The sequence below is a fragment of the Dendronephthya gigantea genome, unplaced genomic scaffold, assembly GCF_004324835.1.
Source record: "Dendronephthya gigantea isolate DGI-Jeju-01 unplaced genomic scaffold, DenGig_1.0 000001F, whole genome shotgun sequence".
Taxonomy (NCBI): Eukaryota; Metazoa; Cnidaria; class Anthozoa; order Malacalcyonacea; family Nephtheidae; genus Dendronephthya; species Dendronephthya gigantea.
This window is the reverse complement of record NW_021163011.1, coordinates 5,143,867-5,161,453: the sequence shown is the minus strand read 5'-3', so window position 1 is coordinate 5,161,453 and position 17,587 is coordinate 5,143,867. Positions and strand designations below refer to the sequence as shown.

The 17,587-nt window shown below is 35.8% G+C and overlaps 4 protein-coding genes across 4 annotated transcripts; 3 read left to right on the top strand and 1 right to left on the bottom strand.

Annotated features, from left to right (window-relative positions):
* The first annotated feature begins 60 nt into the window (after positions 1-60).
* On the top strand, positions 61-5,251 carry LOC114524178 (transcription initiation factor TFIID subunit 6-like). The gene is made up of 13 exons (XM_028545310.1): positions 61-352; positions 534-620; positions 710-863; positions 1,265-1,321; positions 1,815-2,038; positions 2,135-2,200; positions 2,559-2,636; positions 2,873-2,974; positions 3,046-3,170; positions 3,614-3,671; positions 4,204-4,278; positions 4,442-4,561; positions 4,775-5,251. The coding sequence occupies exons 1-13, from the start codon at positions 191-193 to the stop codon at positions 5,207-5,209; spliced, it is 1,743 nt and encodes a 580-aa protein (XP_028401111.1). The 5' UTR covers positions 61-190; the 3' UTR covers positions 5,210-5,251.
* A 605-nt stretch (positions 5,252-5,856) lies between these two features.
* LOC114524190 lies at positions 5,857-7,473 on the bottom strand. Its single transcript, XM_028545329.1, has 5 exons — positions 7,228-7,473; positions 6,926-7,037; positions 6,746-6,819; positions 6,383-6,487; positions 5,857-6,264 (listed from the first exon to the last, which is right to left on the bottom strand). Exons 1-5 carry the CDS (start codon positions 7,367-7,369, stop codon positions 6,005-6,007), a joined length of 693 nt encoding a protein of 230 aa, XP_028401130.1. The 5' UTR covers positions 7,370-7,473; the 3' UTR covers positions 5,857-6,004.
* A 102-nt stretch (positions 7,474-7,575) lies between these two features.
* Positions 7,576-17,059, top strand: LOC114524168 (EF-hand domain-containing family member C2-like). The gene is made up of 16 exons (XM_028545301.1): positions 7,576-7,732; positions 7,866-7,953; positions 8,583-8,754; positions 9,300-9,379; positions 9,490-9,611; positions 9,722-9,823; positions 10,013-10,128; positions 10,498-10,633; positions 11,034-11,443; positions 11,752-11,968; positions 12,214-12,449; positions 12,680-12,758; positions 15,129-15,244; positions 15,612-15,778; positions 15,924-15,973; positions 16,801-17,059. Exons 1-16 carry the CDS (start codon positions 7,691-7,693, stop codon positions 16,876-16,878), a joined length of 2,211 nt encoding a protein of 736 aa, XP_028401102.1. The 5' UTR covers positions 7,576-7,690; the 3' UTR covers positions 16,879-17,059.
* On the top strand, positions 12,941-14,960 carry LOC114524185 (beta-hexosaminidase subunit alpha-like). The gene has a single exon (XM_028545316.1). The coding sequence runs from the start codon at positions 13,016-13,018 to the stop codon at positions 14,672-14,674; it is 1,659 nt and encodes a 552-aa protein (XP_028401117.1). The 5' UTR covers positions 12,941-13,015; the 3' UTR covers positions 14,675-14,960.
* Positions 17,060-17,587: the final 528 nt, after the last annotated feature.

Below are 17,587 nucleotides of genomic sequence, written 5' to 3'. Positions count from 1 at the left end.
TTCCCCCCCCCTGTGGGGTTACCGTGGTTAGAAGACTTGACCCAGTATTAAACTCGAAAATTTATATGGCGGCTATTTTGGACAAAAATGTAATACATTTGTTTTTATATAGTCTAATCAGTGAGTCTAATACATAGCTGAAATTCATGGTAGGAATGAAATATTCATAAATACGTGAACCATTGCTATAATGAGTTCTCAGGAAAGTGGAGCGGAGTCAGAGTTGGAGAATGATATTAGTGTGGAAAGTATAAAAACAATTGCAAGTTCTAATGGTATAACCAAACTCAACGATGAAGCACTCCAGTTCTTACTTGATGATGTTAATTTTCGTTTGAAAGAGGTTTCTCAGGTAGTAAATTGCTAAATTCAGAAATATAAATAGTGGGCAACTTAGCAGTCTTGGCTAGAATAATTTTATCTGGACAAGCTAGATCATAGATAGAAAAATATCCCTAAGAACTGTGGCCTAAGAACCAACATTGAACCTAGTATACTGTACTATGTTACTTCATTTCCTATTTTTATTTCAGGAAGCATTAAAATTTATGCGTAAGGCTAAACGACGAAAACTGTCTTCAAGTGATTTTGACAATTCTTTGAGAGTGAGAAATGTTGAGGTATTATTTAAAAACTCATGAAGTGCATAACATGTACCTGCATGCCTACCAAGCTTGCTTGCCCCTTATTCTTTTTTTATTTCTACTAGCCATTATGTGGATTTCTCTCATCAGAGTTCATTCCCTTTCGCTTTACAAGTGGAGGAGGTCGAGATCTATATTATTATGATGATCCAGAAATCGAACTAAGTAAAATAATTGGAACACCCTTACCTCGTCTTCCACTTGACATTTCACTTAAAGGTAATTGTTTAATTACAGTTCACAATTTATCAATGAGCGATTTTCACTTTTTCCAATCACAGTCTTATCAATTTTTCTTTTCCTTCTTGTGCATGATATTTCTATGTATTCATAATTTGTATTATTTAAATCCATCTCATCTTAGATACATATATCACCTTTTTGTTCATCACAGTCTGATCACATGTCTCTATTATACAGAAACTACCTAAAGTAACAACTAGCTCATAGTTTGAGATATGTAATACCACAAATTCTCCTAATATGATATTGGTAACTGCACAGTATTTACATACAATTTGTATCTGAATAGACATAAGAGAACTTTGATAGATTGATACTGCTAGGATAGTGTTTTTGTATTCAGACAGTGATAACATTTATATTCTTCCTTTTTTCAGCTCATTGGTTAAGTGTTGAAGGTGTTCAACCAGCAATTCCAGAAAATCCTCCACCAGGTTGGTTATGCTGATTTTTCTATTCTGGTTGACACTTGACAGGAAGGGAGAGGAAACAAGTGAATATACTTTTCAGATCAGAAATGGAAATCTTCAATAGAAATGATCACATTTTATACTATTAAATGCCTGATAACTGTGCTGTCAAAAACATTTGAAAGCTTATTAAATTGACACTGGACAACATATTCTATTATCTGGGATTTTATGGTTGTAAGCTACTCCTTACTCAAATATATACATACATATATACAAATAAAAGTACTGAGCTCACAAGTTGAATCAAAGTCAGGAATTTTCACCATTAGGGGGGAATTGCACTCTACCTTCCACCTAGCAAAATTATTACTCAAAGCCTTATATTGCAACCCTATAGCTTCTATGTGCTTGAAGTTTGATCAAATTTTGAATCAGGCCAAATCCTATTACTAGGAGAAATCATCCATTTATACTGTACCTTCTGCAATTTAAGAAAACTTTTATATGATTTTAGTGACTCATGAACAACAGTCAAAAGATGTTATGGACAAAACCCCAAAGATGAAATTAAAAGACACCACAGTTATTTCAACTGCCAGCACTACGAAACAAAAACCAGTTAAAACAACAACAGCGGCAACATCTAAAACTGATTCAAAATGGTCAGCAATGCCAAATGTCTCTGCCACAGCTGCTCCTGATAAACTAAAACCTCTGGTGACTCATGAACTCTCTGTTGTAAGTTTTTTTAGTACAAAAACATGAAATTGTATTACTATAGGAATCCCTTATGAAAGGCTTTTCAACCTTTGCATTTGTAATAACTGTTTATAGGAACAGCAACTGTACTATAAAGAAGTCACTGAAGCTTGTGTAGGTTCATCTGAAGCCAAACGTGCTGTAAGTCTTGTCATCCGTTCATGTAACATTTTTATGTTGATTTATAAAAAGGTACACAATTCAGCATTTTCATAACACCTAATAGAAAGGTATTCCAATGTGAACTGCACCATGTTAATAACACTTTGACTTTGTGTTTCTCTAACTTCCATGAAGTTCTTTTTCACTGAAAATTGTGCATACTTCAACTGTGGATTGTGTTGGTCATTTATTTATGATATCTTTGCATTGCAATGCTCGTTATTTATTTATTTACTTATTATCTCCGGTTCTGAAAATTATAATAAGTCAAATTTATTACTTTCAACTAACCACTAAAGAAAGCTAGGCTTCATAATACATGTGTTTCATTATACAGGAAGCTTTACAGAGTCTCTCAACTGACCCTGGTCTTTATCAGATGCTTCCAAGATTTTGCACTTTTATAGCTGAAGGGGTAAATATTTTTGCTGTACTACTTTTGTTGCTTTTCTGTTATTATTGCTGTTTGCTATAGTTTTAGTTCTACCTTAGTGGCTGTACTACACCATGGTTGCAATCCTACCATGGTTATTACTTTTATACCAGTTGCTGTATTGGTAATAGGGAATTACAATTGAAGAGGCAATCAATTGCCTTTTCTAATCAAAGCCAATTTGCATGGTCATTGAATATTTTCTTTCTCTCTGGCAGGTCAAAGTTAATGTTGCTCAACACAATATGGCTCTTTTAATTTATTTGATGCGTATGGTGAAAGCGTTACTTGATAACAGTTCTCTTTTTCTTGAAAAATACGTAAGTTTTTTAAATTGAATATAGAAATGTGGTTACACGTTGTGCACTAACTGACAATATATCCATTTCAGCTTCATGAACTCATCCCTGCAGTTGCTACGTGTGTTATAAGTCGTCAAGTTTGCGCTAAACCAGAAAGTGATAATCATTGGGCACTTCGAGAGTTTGGGTCTAAGTTATTATCGCAGATATGTAGGTTGGTAGTACGTCACTATACGAGGATGATATTGAAGGAGCATGGATCAGTATTGCTATACTATGAGTAACGTGGGTCCCAAACCTCACTTTTCAAAATCTAAATTCTGATAATTATAAATTAATTCATAGTCTTCTAATGTTTAATAATCTGCTCCTGATGTATATATATTAGTTCACGCTTCAACCTAGCTGTAGGTTCATATACCAAACGGAAAGATGCATGTAGCAATTTTTGCTAGATGTAACTTCGGTAAATCAAATATTAGATGATACAATCACGTATCCACCCCGATCAGAATATTGCCCCCCCCCCGCGACTGTCACCACCCCCCGCGACTGTCACCGCCTAGTTTTCTTACATACTTGTGTAGTATCTGCTTTTTTTCAGCCCCCCGTCAGCTAACGTTTAATTCACGTTTAATTTATTTTTCGTGACTACAGAACGTTTAGTACAACAACCAACAATATCCAGCAACGTATTACGAAGACACTGTGTAAGGTAAAAGCAGTAATAATATGTTATTTTTATCTTAAAATATAGAGGAATGCTCTAAGGAGTTTCCTAAGAAATCCACTTTATTCCTAAAGAGCAGATTTTAATATCCTATATAGGAAGTTTGGTTTGCCTCTAATTGTTTTTCAAGAGTATGCTCAACTATGCTCAACGAGTATGATTTCTTGGGAAATTTTCAGTTCGCTTTTTTTTAAGAGAACTTGTACAATAGGCAGGACTTTAAAGTTTGATTTCCACAAACTTGCCACAAGTTATGCATAATACGTATTTTGCCCATGATTGAAAAATATTGTTGATAAGAACAAAATAAGCAGATTGAACAAAGCATGTTGTGGCCCAACCGGCCTACCTGAGTTTGATGAAAATGTATATACACGCATGACTGGACTGGCGTTTTTTTTTCGCTATTTGACAGTATTTGTACGGAGAGCATTTGTGAAATATGAAAAGGTTCTGAGATATATGTAAATGCACAAACGGCAAAACCAATTCCTATATCGAAACGTCTTTATTTCAGGCACTCCAGAATGTCAAGGCCCCTTTGGCCACGCATTACGGTGCAATAGCAGGTCTCGCTGAAATGGGAACTGAGGTAATTATATGAACTGATTCTGGAAATGAATGCCTCTTAGGGCTGAGGATTGATAAGATTACGGGATACAAAAGAGTGTTCTCTGAAGGATAGCCTCAATCAAGTGTGAACCAGGATTTAAAGGCGGATAATTCTTGTGAATTTTTATAAATTTATACACTAGGTGTTAAAAGTGTTGGTTGTTCCATTTTTGAAAACAGAAGGTAAACTCATAAAAATTGCGCTCAGTGGTAGTGATCCAAGAGAGAAGTCAGCAGCTGAGCATCTCCAAGCAATAATTCTGGTAAGTTTTAGGTCCCCTCTATGCCTTTTTACAATGCAAAAATATGAATATTGCATGCTCAAAGTTTATCATAGTATATTATAATAGCGTAATGAAATCTGTCCTGTGTTGCGGCTTTCCAAAAATACTGTTCAACAACCAAATAAAACATTAAGCTTTTTACGAGTTCATTATTATGTATACCGTTTTATTCTGTTTCTCTTTCCCATGTAGAAACAACTGCCAACAACAATATTTCAAATGCGTCCAAGTCAAGAAAAACTGGAACAGTTTGAGAAAGAATTTGGGCATCTAGGACCTGAGATATACAAAAGAGTTTCTCAATTACGACAGACTATTATGACTGCTGCAGCCAAATCAGGACAGAGACCTTTATTAACATCACCTTCAGGATCAAAACAAGTTATCTTGAAACTCATGATTCCTAATTCTCAAACATCCTCCGGTTCAACACCCACTACACCAACTACTCCTTCAACCCCTCTTACACCAAGCACTAGTGCAATATCCATCAGCAGATCGATTATATCACCGTCTGTGTCCGCGGTCTCAGTTAAACCACCTTTAACCAGCCCCTCTTCAGTCTCCATTTCTTCCAACCCAACAACACCTACTTCAAGTATTTCTATTCCTAAAAAAGCTCCGTAAAAATGTTTAATAGATAGAAATAAGTCATACTGTCCATACTTATGTACGACTCATTGTGCTGATGACATAATAGTACTATAAGAGTTTGTTTACTTATAAGAGAGTCTCTGCAGTGCCAAATGCCAATGATACAAGTCCGACTTTTGAGGTCTTACTTTATTGTATTGTCTTCACATACTTTCTTGCCTTACTAAAATCGTTCTTCATATGGCTGACAAAACGAAACAAATTTTCTTCACTAGTTAATTCTGTATTTTACCAAAACATTTACGTCATTTGCAAAATTAATGCTACGTTAATTTGTCGTCCAACTTCTACTGTGACGTCATGTGCAAAGGTTTTATACCCAAGCACGCCGTCAGTCCGACAACAGTTTTGAGTTTTTGTCCTCATAATTAAGAATATGTAGTAACATTTACGATTGACCAACTGGGCAAGAAAAATGTGCATTGGTATATATCTTATAAAACAAAAACACGCGACGGGGAGGAGGCTGATATTTCTTATCAATCTTGTGGAAATGGGGTTTCATACACGAATAAAGACTTACTTTACGAGGGGATCAAAAGTGCATTTATCCTTGAACACTCGACTTGCATCCAACAGTCATAATAATGATATTTACAAGTTTAAATAGTGCTACGTAAAGATTACACCTATATACGTTGATGAGTGGAAGGTGAATTTTTGCCATGTATGATCAATGACGTTTCCATCGTTAACCATCAGATCAGGGTACGTATCAGGCTCTTTAAGCTGGGTACATACTTCTGGCGTCTTAAGTGTGGTCTTATTTTAGTATAGAGTGTTTTGTTTTGGAATAGATGTACCAAAGTACTCCTTTTGAACCATGCGTTTAAGAACTTTGCGAGGTAGGTGATAGTCTGGTATAGAAGGAGAAGTAGGTATGAACGTTCTCTCTGAGCATCTACTACTTCGATGAGAATTGCGAATTTTATCTTTCGTGGTAGCTGCAGGAGATACAGTGTGACCAACACTGTGCTTCTTGTGAAAGTTTATCCTCCTTTCCATTTGACAATGTGATGTTAATGGCACTAAAAATAAGAGTACAAATCCATTGGGTGGGTTTCATAATTACAATATGTAAACTACATTCATATTGACCATGCAGAATTTTTTCCCATAGAAAAACCTGCAATATATGCACCATACCTGAAAAAGCTCTTTTAGATGAACTAATGTATTCAGGTGTAACAGCAGCAATAGTTTTGTTTCCATTATTGTAGCCTTGCCACTGCCTTTGCTCATTGTTTATACCTGTAAAATACATTATTATGCATAAGTATGTGACCACTTATAGAAAGTAGAACCGGATTATTTTTCATGCAGTTTGCATCTCAACAAAGTTAGGAGACAGTTGCATCAATGTATTAGCATCTTGACACAGACATTCTTTAGGAATTACAGGGTCTGTACTGGCTGGTTAGTAGTGTTAGGGAATGACACAAGCAATCCCTGTAATAAACTTAGTCCATAGTGGGTAAAACCACATGTTTTACTGTCAAATGAACATACCTGCAGGTTTCTTTGCAAATAATGTGTCATCAACATAAGATTCTTTATTGATAGTTCGGTATGAATTTCCACTCCTGATATTGGAAAGTGGCAGGTAAGAAAAAATCAAACCAAGATTATAACATATAAAAAAAAGATGAAGCTGTGATAAATTGTACTTTGAAAATCAAGGAAACATACATTGTCCTCCAGTTTCCAATCAAATGTAATTTTCTGGGTCTGATGAAAATTCCATGTTTAGCATTACATTGAAAATACCTATGGCCTTTGATTAATCCACTTGTGTAACCAGCTGTGGCAAAAAAATTTACATTTATTTGGAGGTGGAACTGGAAGAATTGCTAGAATCTAATCAGGAATCTGGTTGGGATTAATCTATGCTAAAATCTTATCAAGAATCTGGCTGAGATTCTCGGTGTGTCAGTCGTCATACTTTAAAATCATAGTTTTCTGCCAAAAAACATTCGCGTAATATATTACACCTGGTTTATCCAGTTCAACTCCAACCCAATTTCCTTCTCGGGAAATCAATCCACCTTTAAATCGTACTGTTCCTTGAAAGATTTCACCGTCTCTGTTAGTTTGAACACGAGTGCCCACTTTTAGATTATCAAAATGAACCATATTCACCTAACTTTATCCCAAGCAATATTTCTTAACAACGAAACTACAACATTCATTGTAAACAAACTTCGAAAAAGATGTTCAAACATTCGTCCATAGAAACAAATCACGCGCGTGTCGCGCATTATTATAAACTTGAATTAGTCGCGCGTGTTTCGCGCGTGATTAGATCACAGTTTTTTTTTGACCAATCAGAATTACGCTGAGATACGTGACGTCGCCTGGTAACATTATTGTTGTCATAGCAATATAACAACGCTTCAAGTTCAACAAGAAGGCTGCAGAGGAATAATCGATGTTGTTGTGGTAAATCATTGTAAAATGTCTTTACCTTTCCTCCCAGGACAAGTTTTCGATAGAAAGGTAAATGACATTATTCTGGAGAATATATTTTGTGTTTAAAATCTATAAATTACTGTCAATTTTTTAAGAAATTCCAAACAAATGTTAAATTATTTAAAATTTCAAAATTCTTCCTAATTCCTAAACCTTTTAGCTTGGCAAATCAAAGTTCCATAAATCACAGTTATTTGACTATAAAAACGATGTTCGTTCTTTTGTTGGTGGAGCGAAAAGCGGAATAGGTATGGTCTAACTAGTTACAAATATATTTTTAATACCATTGAATAATAATTATAATATATAATCAGTATTTAATTGGAGCCTATATACGTAGGTAAACCAGGGAATATTTTTACCATTGCATTACTCCCATAAAAGTCTTTTTGCATTAATGTTTTAACGTAACACAACATAACATGTTCAAGTAAATTTTTTGTGTTTAGAGTTCTGGTCTAAACTTTTGAGTTTTGAGTAAAAATATACCATTATAAGTATCCTGCAAAAATATATTTCTTTCATTATATTTTTGCCATCCACAAGCACTTGGTTAAATTTTTGCTGAAACTTAATGCAGCTCAAGACAGATCTGTAGTGACAGGAGAAGCATAGATAGCCTGAGCTAGGGTTTAATTACACACTTGCTCAGCTTATAGACACTTAGATCAGAACCGTTATGAGACATAAACCCTGTAATGTGCCTACTTTTATTTATCTTTAGTGCCTGGTTAGGAGGTTGCTATCATGGTCAAACACCATCAATCAATAGTGTATTTTCCTAATTTCATAGTCTTTATCATCATTTACATGAATTGGTTCAATGAGAAACCTGGTTATACTGTTATTTTATGTTATAATCTGCTGTGAACTTTAGGTGGCGAAGCTCTTCCTGGACAAAAATTACCTCCTGGACATAGTGTCTACCCAAAAGGAGTTGGTCCAGAAGCACCTGCATGGGTGGCATTTGACAGACAAGTACTTTGTTTCGATGCATACTTCCAAGAAGCTGTCCATGAAAAACGAGAAGAACAATACAGAATACGCAAGTATGTACAAATATGCATTCCTGTCGCTATAAGTTGCATTAAATAGCAACATACAGTAGCAATCATGTTATAAAAATTCTAAAATCCTCTCTCCAAGCAAGCATTGCTCAACCGCTTTCTATGCATGTACACATGAAGAGAAGGAATCAGACAGTTAATTACTATAGTTACTATATTACTATACTATACAGTTAATATATTACTATACAGTTACTATATTACTATACAGTTACCATGTCTAGATATATCTGTTGCTGCAGCCAAGAAAGTTTTGCTCAAACTCATAATAATATCTCAATACATATATTGTTAACTTTCAACACTATGTACAATAAAAAGATAAAAAGATAAAAGGTAAAAAATTAAGGTGATTAATCGCCTTACCATTTATCTTTTTAGTGTACATAGTGTCGAAAGTTAACAATATACCGTATGTATTGAGATATTATTATGAGTTTATACAGTTACCATGCATGTTCATACTATACAGTTACTATATTGAAGCATATTTTAAACAGTAGAATGTCACTTTTTTATCTTTGCAGGTGTAAAATCTATTTTTACCTCGAAGATGATGGAGTGCAAGTGAATGAACAAAAAGTTGATAACAGTGGCATTCCTCAAGGTGTGTTTGTCGAATCTTAACATGAAAGACCAGCTTTCACTAGTGACTATAATCCAAGATAGTTTTAATATTATTATGTTTTGAAGTGTGATTTTGATTGTGTTTCTTAGGCACACTTATTAGAAGACATCGTATCCCACTACCTCCACCAAATGATGATAAATTCTACACTGTTGAGCACTTCAATGTTGGGCAGGAGATCAATGTATATTCAAAAGTTTTCAAGATTATTGTAAGTAATTGCCTTGTGGTATACGAACAAAACTAGGAGTGAATCTTTTCATGGTATTATAGCGTAGCGCTTAGTTAGGCCGTATTTTTAAACGACGTGCTCTCTTATAGGGATGTGATGAATTCACGAGAAATTTTCTTACCAAACTTGGTGTCCGTATTGGGAAATCAGAGGAATTTCCTGATGATCCTTACTCTAAACATCGTACACAGGTTCGTTACCAATTTGCGTGATTAGTTCAGTTATACTGTGTAGGGGACGTGGTGATTTCGTTAAAAAATGCAGCAAGACAAATTGAAAAATAATTGAAATACTCCATAAACCTAAAACTGTACATTTACTGTATAAAGAAAAATTTGTACATCTGTAAAAAAGAAAAACGTTTTCCAATTAATGTTTAGATGAAAGAAAGCATGCAGCCCTTGCGTCCTTACGAAAAAGAAGATACTCTCAAGCAGTTCTTGCAGTATGATCGAAGAGTGTTAAGATACTACTGTCTATGGGATGACTCGGAAAAGTTCGTATATTTAATTATTTATATAAATTTATATGTGAAATAATACTAAATTTACGCGTTCATGCGAGGTGTAAAAGTGTAAAATAATATAGTAAACTTTAGTACTGTTTACACTTTTGAAATTCTGCCGTGATCGGCCACTAGCTATATTGGCACTCTGGGCGTGGGTCAGTAAAATTTTAGCCGTACTGGGTCAAAAAGAAATCGAGTGTAGTGTAAAATGGGGCACGGTATAGAGAAGTAAATTTTTAATGTAAATTTTTTGCATGCAAAATTTCTGCTTGTTCAATAGTTTCCCTTAATTTAGTTACTATTTAATAGTTTCGCACTTAAAAGTATTCTCATTTTTTTATATTTGTGTTTCTATAGCATGTTTGGCGATCTTAGGGAAATGGTTTTACATTATTTCTTGGCTGACGATACAATCGAAATTCGTGAAATAATTCGAGCTAATTCTGGCAGAGATGCAGTTCCCATGTTTTTGCGGAGACAAAAGTTACCAAAGGTGTGTACGATATTCACCCAGGTTACATGTAGGTTGTACAAAATTTGCAAAGGGTAAATACAAAAGTTAGGCGAATGGCAGTAACTACAAAATTCATGCAACCATGGTAGGTTCTAACTCTCAATCTCGAAATATGGGGTCGTTTGTTCGAACTGAGGTAGATAAAGTGAATAGTGATTTTTTCACTATTAATGGATAATTTTATCTATCTTTCGAACAACCGGCCCCTGGACTATAAATTGTAAAACAAGGCGCAATGATAATCAACTGATTAATGATATTTCAAGTTTATAATCCTAGAATCTTTGTTGAACCAGACTTGATAGCAATTAACGTATCTGCATGTAACTTCAAAATAATTTGAGCAGGTCAGAATAACAGGGTTTTTCTATTTTTTAAGGAACCAGTATCAACGTTGCAACCAGGTCGCATGACCGGCCGAACGGTGTTGAATGTGTTTGGACCTATGGGTCATGGTGGGCGATGGATCTTAGACAGCTTAAAGACGGGAGCAGTTTACATCAATTATTACACGGATGCTGATCTTACAATTGGCAGCGTTATCAATGTTTGGGGTAGACGATTTTTACTATTTGACTGCGATGAATTCACCAAGGAACATTATCAAACCAAGTTCGGTGTGGACAACTTTCAACCAATCAAATACAAATCAGATCCACAGCCGGCAAAGCCGCGCGAAATTCCTCCCTACAATGGATTTGGGAGTGAAGAAGATTCTTTATGTTCGTGTCTTGGACTCATCCCGAAACCTCCAAAACGAGACTTCATTAAGTTCATGGAAAAAGACAGGTCTGTGGCATGCGTCTTGCTCCCATGACTAACAATGCATAAACTCGCGTTCTTTTGACACTCATAAGTCAAAAACTCTCCTCGTAACGTTAGCATATGTCAGTGTTTCAGGGATATCACTAGCCGTCATTTAGACGTTTGAGAAATATGTAAAACGAATTTGGTATAGAAGAATAGAAGTGCATTTTTCTGTGTTTTATGCAGTTAAACCTACTGCAAGTGATTTCAAGTAGTTAGTTCGTGTTTTTGAATGCCGGATTATACCCACATGTACGTATATACTTAAAGTTTTTCTTATCAATTTTTAGACATGGTCTGGACAGCAATGTTCTTCGTTTCATGGCAAAGATGGACTCTGACCGTCCAATCGATCAGAACCGTTATTTCATAATATCCTATTTTCTTTGTGACGATACAATACTGGTTTATGAACCACCTCAACGAAACTCCGGTATTATCGGAGGAAAGTTCTTGGAAAGAAATCGTATCAAATTACCTGATGGCTCGGGCTACTATAGCTCTCAGGTATGAAGTGTGTAAATTTGACCGTGGCCCATGAATGCATGATATGAATTAATTCAGGTCATATCTATCAGGTCATATACGTACATATAATTTATATCAGTCTATGCATGTTATAGATTAATTAGATCTAGTCTATGCATTTAGCGATGAAAAAATATTCAAGTTCAAAAAGTCGTTTGGATGTGCGTGTTTGCTGAATACAAACGCGTGCATTAATATATGATTTATATACTTGTGCATTTTAGAATCTTTATATTGGTGCTCACGTGGAATTCCTGAAACACAAGTTTATTATCACTGATGCTGACGAGTACGCTGTATATTACATTGAGAAGAACAATAAAGAATACGTGCAAGCCAACATTCCGATCATTTTGTCAAAACTGAGAGAGGTGACAGATAAGCATCTCGAAAGTGTTCGTTCATTCCTCGCTCAGGCTGATCCGCAAGACTCTGGGTATATTAGCTACGATAATTTCCGGTAAGTCATTTATTCATTATGAATATTTGTAATTCATTTCGAAATTGCTGTCAGCCAAAAATATCCGACTCTTGAGTCTTGAGTACGAGTTTTCCGTTTTTCACGGCACGAAATTGGCAGCGGCAGTATATAGCGGTGGCATGCATGCGCCTGTTATTCATTCGTCCGTAATATCGTATTATTTTACATACAATTCATTTAACCAACTTCATATTGATTTTTTCGTGTAGAAATCTTGTTTTGAAATTCACGTCAAATCTCTCCGAACATGAAATTTTGTCAGCTTGTCGACAGTATGGCAGTACCAAGGTAAGTACTGAAAATTAAAGTATTGTTTTGTTAAACAAATTTAAAATTTGTTCCTCACTTAAAAATCGAGTTCCTCACTTAAATTTTAATAAAGAGTAAGTAACCATCAAAGTGGCTTCGGTGCGACTGCGCAGATGAGTCTTGTGACCGGTTTCTATGGTGAACTCGGAAGATAATCTGTCACACGCTGGTCTTGTGAGAACTTGTGCAACAAAGCGGAAATACAGCTTTGAGCTTTCTACTTTCTAAAGCAACGAATGGCAGAAATCATGAGTTATTCTATACTTTTATGCGTCTTCATCCTTGGTTGTAATGCTGCTGAAATACCGCAACAATGTAGTCCTGTAGGGCCTTCTACGCCGCATGGAAATTCTGGGGGTAGACAGAACGTGCATTTAGGTCCTGACGGTTATGTTAGTGGTTCCATCTGGCCAAAACCGCAGCAACATACTCTTGGCGAACAAACGTTCACATTAAGCCCAAACCAGTTTGAATTCACTTCATCAGGCGAGGGAAGTGATGTTTTGGCAGCAGCATTGAAACGATATCAAGGCCTTACATTTCCTGATAAGATCCAATCGAATGCAATGAGATATCGCCGTGGTCTGTCTGCTCTGACGTCCTTGGATGTATCAGTGAAGGAGAAATATGCACCTATGACCTTTGAGAGCGATGAATCGTACACACTAACAGTAAGCGCTCCAGCATCGAGTTTAACCGCGAATACGATTTGGGGGGCATTGCGAGGACTTGAAACATTCAGTCAACTCGTGTACCAAGATGAAAATGGCAACTTCTTGGCTAAAGAAGGCAAAATTACCGACTTTCCTCGATTTCACCACCGTGGTTTTCTAATAGATACATCCAGACATTTTATTCATGTCAATGTGATATTTAGTCATATTGACGCATTAGCTTATGCGAAGTATAATGTCTTGCATTGGCATATTGTAGATGATGATTCATTTCCTTTTGTCAGTGAAACGTTTCCTTCGCTCAGTAATGTTGGTGCTTTTAACAACGTTACACATATCTATAGCGTGGATGATGTGAGTAAAGTTATTGAGTACGGTCGATTGCGAGGTATTCGTGTAATACCCGAGTTTGACACGCCTGGACACACCCAATCATGGGTCAGCATCAAGAATTTCCTCACACCGTGTTATTCCGGAGGAAAACCAACTGGAAAATTTGGCCCTGTTAACCCAACATTGAATACCACATACACCTTCCTTAAGTCATTTTTCGGGGAAGTTGCAAAGCGTTTTCCCGATGACTACATTCACTTGGGCGGAGATGAGGTATCCTTTAGTTGCTGGGAGAGCAATCCTGATGTGTTGGCTTGGATGGATAAAATGAGATTTGGCAAAAATTTTTCACTTCTCGAACAGTATTACGAACAGAAGTTAATTGATATCGTTGGCGGTTTGGAAAAAAAATACATTATTTGGCAAGAAGTGATCGATAACGCAGTCACTGTAAGTCCCGATACTGTGGTCAACGTTTGGAAAGATGGTTGGGAAGATGAAATGGCTAAAGTTACAGCAAAAAACCTGAACGTTATTCTGTCCTCTCCGTGGTATTTGAATTACATCTCCTATGGTGATGATTGGCCAAAATATTATCAAGTTGAACCCACTGCATTTAATGGAACAAGTGCGCAGAAGAAGCTAGTCCTTGGGGGTACCACTTGCATGTGGGGTGAATGGGTGGATGGAACAAACCTCCTGTCAAGAAGCTGGCCAAGATCATTGTCCATTTCCGAGAGGTTGTGGAGTTCAATCAACACAACTGATGTATCAGATGCAGAAAAACGTTTAAGAGAGCATCGTTGTCGTTACCTGATGCGCGGTATTCCAGCACAGAATGGTATAGAGTCAAAGTATTGTCGATATGAATGGCCAGGACCTGTTTAGAGTTAGATCATAATTCATAACGTAATAAGTGACTATGGGCTTCTAGACTAAATAGTATCGTAAAAGTATTTTTCGAGGGACTTTCTTATCCATAACGTAATAAGTGACTATGTGCTTCTAGACTAAAAATGTGTGATTTAGTATGGTAAAAGTATTTTTTGTGGGGACTTTCTTATAGGTGGTGAAATTATATTTTATAATATTGTTATCATGCAGCTTTAAAATCTAATTCGTAGATTAAAAATTCTTAAATTTCAAAATTGTTTTCACATTTATCTCTTCCTTGTATTAGTTGAATTGTCTTTTAAATTAATTCCTAATGCATGCCAAACAAATATTTCACAGCAGAATCAAAATAAAAAAGGGAGTGTCTGAGGAAACGGCTACAGATTAGCCGATATCCAGCTTCGATAATAACGTTATTGCATACAATAATGTGTTTTGTTCTGTGTAGGCCGAGGAGGACAATTACAATGCAATGATTGCAGCCATCCAGGAACAACTGCGGAAAGCAAACTACGAACATTTTACGAATGTCTACGATGCTTGCAGACATCAAGACATTGAACAGTAAGTTAAAAAAACGTTAATACAGGATGCTGTCATATGTATTGAGATGTTAATCCATCTTGGACAACGCCATGGCAAAGATCCAGGGCAAGGGCGCGATTTTAGGTTTTCTACTTTTACTCTATTACTTTATAGTGTAGAGTTTAAAATCCATTATGTAATGAATGGAATTTTGGTATGATGAATAAAAAAATTGCAGACTTCCATGTTTCAACCAAGGTTTACCGATATAGAATTACCCCAGAATTTGTCGGGAGAAATAAAAAATATTAATATTGTGAATCTATTATTCCGATATTCTTTTATAAACTTCATCATGTGTAGTCATACTCGATATTTGACTTGTTTATCTGTTGTGTTTGTTTAGAAAAGGATATATTGACATGTTGGAGCTTCACAATGTCGTCCGTTCCTTCAATATCCCAGCGAAGCAAGAGTTGTTAGATGCCATTCTTTTACGTATGAAGAGAAATAGTGACGGCCAAGTTGATTACAAACAGTATATTGATGCTATCAACTGGCGGGACCATCCAGGTAGATTCAATAGTTTGGTTAGATTCATGCTTCCGGCATTGTTAATAAGTGAAAGAACCATCAATCCATTTGTCTAAAAAATATAGACGTTCCCAACTCCTCTGTTCCTCTCATTTTAACATTTTATGAACTACTTTTTTTTTAGTTAACGTCCATAAATACGTTCCAGTGTCTATCGCAGAAACAAAATCCAAGGTAAGTTCACCACATCCATGCAGCTAGGACTTTTACTAAATGTGCTTTGAAAGGGTCAGGCATTATAATACGCGTGTTTTTGACACACTTTGTGTCCTTGTAAAAGGCGAATGTGTCCTTGTAAATGGAAATTGGTGTAGTTAAAAATCATGCCTCATCGACAAAAATGTCTAATATATTTTCATTTGACTATTTAAAATAATTATTGTTTCTATTATAAAGTATATGAAAACGCTTATATTATATTATTAAAAAAGGCTAGGGACTGACGGACCGTGCTTTGCATGGCTATGCTCTTTTTTATATGCTTGCATGCGTTGCAATTTCACGTTGTAATTTCCAAGATTAAGTGATTATTGAACCCAAAGACAATGTGTGTCCTTGTAAAAATTCCGTATTATAATGCCTGGAAAGGGTCAATATTCTTTAACATTGGTCTTACGACAACTGCCTAAATAGCCAAAACACTTCTCAAGGTCTTACGACTCTTACTGATTCATGCATCTGTTGTGCTTACGACTCTTTTACTTTCTCTGGTCTTATACTGACCTCAAAACATTCTGGCCTTGCTGCGTAAAATTGGATTCCATTGTGCCTGACTGGCTTTATCTATTAGATTCCCTCCTATACCTACATTTCTTTACTATTATTTACCTTCGTACCAGATACAACGTCCAATTCTTCTATAAACTCTGTCGCTTAATACCCGCCTCGTTACAATACCTTTCTCTCTCCATCCCTGCAACCAGATACTGCATTTTGAATAGGAACCAAACGTGACAAATTACTGGCTTAAGAGATTCCAATCATATCATTTTGATTTTTAGGAACGTATTGGACCATTGGAGGGTGTTATGGCAGTCAACTATAAGGCCTTGCTTAAAGATCTTCTTCTTAATGACTAATAACTTTGTGTAATTTAAGATGCCAATACTCTCCGAGTGAATTTTGCAAGTGTATATGTACAAATTTTAATGCTGAAATAATAATCTTATTTTAAAGGACATTTGAAATATGTTTGTATGTACCCTAAGTGAACTCTTAAGACCCTTTTACAGGTTACACTGTCCCGTGTCATTTTACAGTTGCCAGTTATAAAATACAGTTTTCAAGAACACCTTGTGTACATTGTCAAGCCACCGAGCACCAAGCAAAATAAAATAGTCAATTTATGAGGTGTGTGCACTGTGCATGGCAATTGCGATATTTTTTGTCGCTTAATAGAACGGTAACATCTGACATCTACTATTATACGTTAACGTTCACTCAATTTCCTTATCTGGAAGGGATAACTGGCATTGATTTTGCCAAAGGAAGACGTATAATTCATCGTTCATCTGTATTTTGGCCGAAAAAATTGAGCCTAACCAAGCGGCAAAAAAGTGCCTTAGGTCCTAAGTTACGACCTTGCAATTAATGGAACTTGTTACATAACTGTTTTACAAATCAAAACTTTTTTACTTTGTTGACTTTAAAAGTTTTTAACCTAAAAAACTCTTTTTTATCTTTTTTTGTTTCGGTGTTTTGACCGTCAAAAGCTACCAGCAAGTTTTAAAATATTATCAAAATATACCTTATTTCATCTGGTTTTCTCCTCTAGCTGCCACGTTGGCG

Bases quoted from the DNA above. Each gene is read 5' to 3' on its own strand.
- LOC114524178 (XM_028545310.1), top strand. From the start codon at position 191: ATGAGTTCTCAGGAAAGTGGAGCGGAGTCAGAGTTGGAGAATGATATT. The intron at 621-709 runs GTATTATTTAAA...TATTTCTACTAG, and splicing joins TGAGAGTGAGAAATGTTGAG to CCATTATGTGGATTTCTCTC. The intron at 3,672-4,203 runs GTAAAAGCAGTA...TCTTTATTTCAG, and splicing joins TTACGAAGACACTGTGTAAG to GCACTCCAGAATGTCAAGGC.
- LOC114524190 (XM_028545329.1), bottom strand. From the start codon at position 7,369: ATGGTTCATTTTGATAATCTAAAAGTGGGCACTCGTGTTCAAACTAAC. The intron at 6,820-6,925 runs GTATGTTTCCTT...TTCCAATATCAG, and splicing joins ATTGGAAACTGGAGGACAAT to GAGTGGAAATTCATACCGAA. The intron at 6,265-6,382 runs GTATGGTGCATA...TCTTATTTTTAG, and splicing joins ATCTAAAAGAGCTTTTTCAG to TGCCATTAACATCACATTGT.
- LOC114524168 (XM_028545301.1), top strand. From the start codon at position 7,691: ATGTCTTTACCTTTCCTCCCAGGACAAGTTTTCGATAGAAAG. The intron at 8,755-9,299 runs GTATGTACAAAT...TTATCTTTGCAG, and splicing joins GAACAATACAGAATACGCAA to GTGTAAAATCTATTTTTACC. The intron at 9,380-9,489 runs GTGTGTTTGTCG...TGTGTTTCTTAG, and splicing joins TAACAGTGGCATTCCTCAAG to GCACACTTATTAGAAGACAT.
- LOC114524185 (XM_028545316.1), top strand. From the start codon at position 13,016: ATGGCAGAAATCATGAGTTATTCTATACTTTTATGCGTCTTCATCCTT.